Source organism: Penaeus japonicus, unplaced genomic scaffold (genome assembly GCF_977035675.1).
Source record: "Penaeus japonicus unplaced genomic scaffold, GWHDUDI00000001_assembly GWHDUDI00000032, whole genome shotgun sequence".
Taxonomy (NCBI): domain Eukaryota; kingdom Metazoa; phylum Arthropoda; class Malacostraca; order Decapoda; family Penaeidae; genus Penaeus; species Penaeus japonicus.
The window spans coordinates 14,306,653-14,311,652 of NW_028234434.1; the positions used below are offsets into that span (position 1 = coordinate 14,306,653).

At 44.8% G+C, this 5,000-nt stretch overlaps 1 protein-coding gene across 7 annotated transcripts in view; it reads left to right on the forward strand.

The window, feature by feature from the left end:
- LOC122242079 (homeotic protein ultrabithorax) overlaps positions 1–5,000 on the forward strand; it is an 865,946-nt gene that overhangs the window by 850,726 nt on the left and 10,220 nt on the right. For all 7 annotated transcript variants that reach the window (XM_086556353.1, XM_086556356.1, XM_086556355.1 and 4 more), the window contains one exon: positions 724–1,111. In XM_086556353.1, the coding sequence (XP_086412479.1) occupies positions 724–1,079 (356 nt within the window). In that variant the 3' untranslated portion in view covers positions 1,080–1,111. The remainder of the gene's footprint in view (positions 1–723; positions 1,112–5,000) is intronic.

Sequence of the window (5,000 nt, forward strand, 5' to 3'; positions counted from 1 at the left end):
AATTTGATAAGTGAATCAGTAAGTAATTTGATAAGTGAATCAGTAAGTAATTTGATAAGTGAATCAGTAGGTAAGTTAATAAGCGAATCCGCAATTTAATAAGTGAATAAGTAACTAAATAAATTAATTAATAAGTCATTGCAGGTAGTAGTAGCATTTGCTAGATCATATTTGCCAATGTTGCTAATTATCATTGTGATTATTATCATTGATATTATTGTTTCATTTATATTGTTGTTGCTGTTATCGTTATTTTCATTATTACTCGCAATATCATCATGATCAGTGTCATCATTATTACTATTATCATTAATACTATAATCATTATTATTATTATTAGTAGTAGTAGTAGTAGAATTAGTAGTAGCAGTAGTAGTAGTAATACTACTACTATTATAATTATCATCATTGTTGTTATCAATGTAAGTACTATTATTGTTGTTATAATCATTACTTCGATAGTAATAGTAATTGATATTAGCTTATTATCATTATAATTATTTTCACTAATTTTATCATTGCTATCATTATCACCATTTTCTCATCAACATCACGGCTGTTATCACCAATACCAACACCATTACCACTATGATTCCATAAACATATCCTCATCGCCATCAACCTCTTCACCCCAATAACAACCCCAGCAAGATCTATACCCCCCTCGCCTCGCCTCCAGAAACCCCACGACCCTAACCACAACCTTCTCTTCTCCTTTCTCAGGAGCCAACGGGCTAAGGCGCCGGGGACGTCAGACCTACACGCGGTACCAGACTCTCGAACTGGAGAAGGAGTTCCACACAAACCATTACTTAACCCGCCGAAGAAGAATAGAGATGGCGCACGCCCTGTGCCTGACCGAGCGACAGATCAAGATATGGTTCCAGAACCGGAGGATGAAGCTGAAGAAGGAGATCCAGGCGATTAAGGAGCTGAACGAGCAAGAGAAACAAGCGCAGAGCCAGAAGTTGGCTCAGCAACAACAGAGCGCCAACAATGCCCAGTCCATGACCTCAAGCCAGGGAGCGGGAGGAGGGGCTGGCGCGGACCAGAACCCTCCAAACCCCACGCAAAACTAACGACACAATTTCATCTATAAGCTAGTTTTAAGGTGAGTACACTTCTTCGACTACTCTTTGGCTTGTGCTTTCTGTACCTTGGCTTAGAGGGAGGGGAGGGGGTTGAGATCCCGTATCAGGAGGGAGGGAGGGAGGGACAGAGGGAGGGAGGGAATAAAGGGCTTTAGCAGTTTCTTATTTCGGTTCAGATTAAGATTTGGGGTCTTCAGATATTGAGGAACTTCGTGGAACTTCGTAAGTACACTTCTTTGGCGTATGCTTTCTGTACCTTGGCTTGTCGGGGTTAAATATCTGGTAACAGGAGGGGGAAGGGTGGGATAGGGGGGGATAAAGTGCTGTAGGGGTTTCTTATCTCGGTTTAGATTAAAATTTTGGGACTTCAGATATTGAGACACTTCGTAAAACTGTTGGGGATGGATAGATATCGGGAAAGAGGGAGCAGTATAAAAAGAGAGCCTTCGACCACGTAAACAGTTTACAACAAAAGAATCACAAGTCGGCGACACGTTAAAGGGAGCACTATCATTTATCACGACTGGCCAGACGTTATGACGTAATCACAGTCCTTATCATAATAGACGCACGAGTGAAATATATCCGGGGCTGGCAGTCAGCGGAGAGGAGGCGGCAGGCACACACATTTACACTCGCAATGCCGGTGCTTCGACACCCTCTTTGGATTCCATTCTCGTCCTCCAGAACGCAAGGCACCTGAAATGCTTATAATCCTTCTTTACACTATTTCCATCTTCCTCGTCTCTGATCGCCCTATAACGAAATCCCTGACTGGTAGGTCTTCCTTCCCTTGGCAACTCCTGATTGCGTGATCAAAGGGTAATCTCAGGTTAAAAGCAGGCTGCCATATGAGCGTAGGTGAGAACTGAACTGTAGGGATCGGGGCCATTGTTGTTGTTCCTGGGCGGGGGGCGGGGGAAGGGGCACGGGACAGGGGGAGCGGGGAGGAGTTGAGAGGGGGGCGCGATACCCCCACTCACTTAGTAGGAGGGGCGTCGATCCCTCCTTCGTCCCCCCACACCGAATTCTCCCTCAACATCTGCGCGTGACCTACGGGAGGGTGTGAGGGAGGGGCTTCGGCGAGGGGGAAAGGGGGAGATGGAAGGGGGGGAGAGAAACTCACAGGTGAATGTGAAGCGTCTCGACAACGCTGCTTCTAGACATAGACGTCGAGATGAGAGCTGCACGTCATGACTAGGAGACCAAACGTTACACGAAGGGCCGTCGCTGTTTAATCTCACACATTCCATTTACGAGAAAGAAAAGCCACCGAGAAAAGACGTGAGAAAGAACACGCCGAAGCTATTCCTCCGGAGGGAAAGGCTGGCCACCGACGCACATGGCCTCACGTCGTTCAATAAGCTCCCCCAAGCCCACGCCCCCCGCGCTTCGCCTCCCCCGCCGCCTCTCTCTTCGGCCGGTCCTCCTACTTCGGCCTCCTCCCTCCCAGTCCTTCTCGAGCTTGTGGGGTGTCCTGATCTCCTTCAGGATGGTGGTGGCGGTACACAGCAAGTGCTTGCGGGTTCTCGCAGCGTTTCCGGTGCTTGTGGGGGCCGTAGGGCTAGCCGTCTCAAGCATGGAGCGAATTTCAATAAGGTAATCAATACTAGAGACTCCGCCCCCCGTCAGCCTCCTACTCCCCCTCCGCTTCCCTCTCTCTCTCTCTCTCTCGCCCTCTCTCTCGCTATCTCTCTCTCACACTCTCTCCGTCTCACCCCCCCTCCCTCTGCCGCGCTCCCCCTCGCCCCCCCCTTCTCCCGCGCGCGCCCCCTTTCTCCCCTCCCGCCGTAATGCCCCCCCCCCCCCGCACAGAAATTCTAGCTTTCCCATGCTCTCTGGGCGAGGCAGTAGTAAAAAACGGGAAACTCCGGATTGCCGCTTGGCTGGATATGTAACTTCGTGTTATTTAATGGAAATGTTTTGCATGTTGTGTCTCCTTTGTTTGTCGTATTGTAATGTGCTTTGTAAAGAGTGAACAAAGTACATTAGGATGCAGAAGAGTATTTGTTCGTTTATTTCTCTTGAAAGATGAAAGACAGGAACTTCCAGTGTTATGGCTTGCTATTGGTTGCATTCCTGAACGCCGGGTTTTGGCGCGATGAATATTTCCCCGGTTGTAAAGCTTTTATAAATCCATTTCTCTTCAGTTTTGTTTGCACGCAGACCGTATCAAAGACAAGTTTTCTTTCATAACTCTTTCTTTCATGGCAATATTGATAGATAGTGACCTTCTGACAACAGAGGAAACTTATCCATCATGATGATTCACTACATGCTTCTTTTACATTTAGATTATTCAATGTTTTGCATGTTTACAGTCGATTACATTTCCGACTCGACGAACACGATCGATCACACTGTCCCATTGCCAACATGCATCTTAGAAACCAAATGAATTTACTTGTCGATTCCGCACGAGCACCATTGTCAAATACAAACACAAACTTCCTTCTGTTTTCTCTCTCTTTGTATCTGGAACCTAAAAGTTTTCTCTCGGCGATGCTTATATCCATCAGCATGAAAACAAGAGAGTGAAAAAAAGTAATTTACTCTGATCAATGGCCATAAAGATAATGGCGTCTGGTGTATCATTTTGGTCTTTGGTGGTCTGCTTGATGCTAGATCGGGTCTAATAATGTGTCTTGATGATTTTGTTATGTCGTCTGTTATATATAACAAAGTCCATTCCTGGAAGATGTTCTTTTTTCATGTACTGAATGACGTCACGATGAAGAAGCGAAAATTGAAATAGATTCATGAATTGACAATGGTAGTTATTGCTTCACAATATGTATGCATTCTTGCTCTTAAGTTTATTGTTTATGTGCTTCTAACTTGAGAGCTTCACGTGATTCTCATTCCTTCACATTATTATCATACGCTTTCTAAAGAAAAATAAGCAAACATGAAGAAATATAGTAAAAAAGGAAACGAGTAATGATAATATAATAAATATAATCAATGAGAATAAAAAATAAGATAAAAAAGGATACCGCCAACTCATGTCCTACGTCATTCATAAAAGATTTTGGTCCTCAACATTTTCTCGCTTTAAGTAAACACACATTCCTCTCCATTATGTGACATCTTGACGGGGCATCTGGCTTTCGGAATCGATCGGCCGGACTCGCATCAGCTATTCTACCGATAGATATCATTAATTTTTGAAGGTAAGTGATGGTTATTTTCACCATTACCCGAAATTACATGGTCGACAGAAATTAGCTGTCCATTAACTTCCTGATCAGCTGTTCCGCAATCCAGCTTTCCACGAACGATATTATCCATTAGTTAGAAATCCTTCCCTCTCTCTCTCTCTCTCTCTCCTCCTCCTTTTGCCTCTTCCTCCTCCTTCTCCCCTCCCCTCCCCTCCCCTCCCTCCCTTCCTCAACACTGTTTGTGAAATGATAATGATGGTGAATTAAACTAGAACAAAGGTGAATAGTAGAGGATTGGTATTTTGGCCATCCCAGGATAGTAGAGCCCATTGATGTTTCACAACCTTTCTTCCAAATCTCTCACATTCTTCTCTATATGAGCAATCTGCATTCTTAAGCAATATGAACCACACAAACATGCACTTTTCCTTTGCCTAAATTGCAATGACCTCCAAGAATACGAGAGCATATCTTCAACAACATCTCAAGTAACAAATAAGTCTTTACCCTTGTTACGTTTCAAGTTAAACCTCGGTCCTTAATTTCTCTCTTCCTCTCTTTCTCACAAGCACCCGACCACGGTCCTCCAACAGACCTCCTTTCTTCCTTCTCTTTTATCCTTGGTATTCCTCTACTTCCCTCCTTCTCTTCCCCCCCCCCTCTCTCCCTCCCTACCTCCCTCCTTACTGCCTTCATCTACTTATTCCCTCCTCTCTCTCTCTCTCTCTCTCTCTCTCTCTCTCTCTCT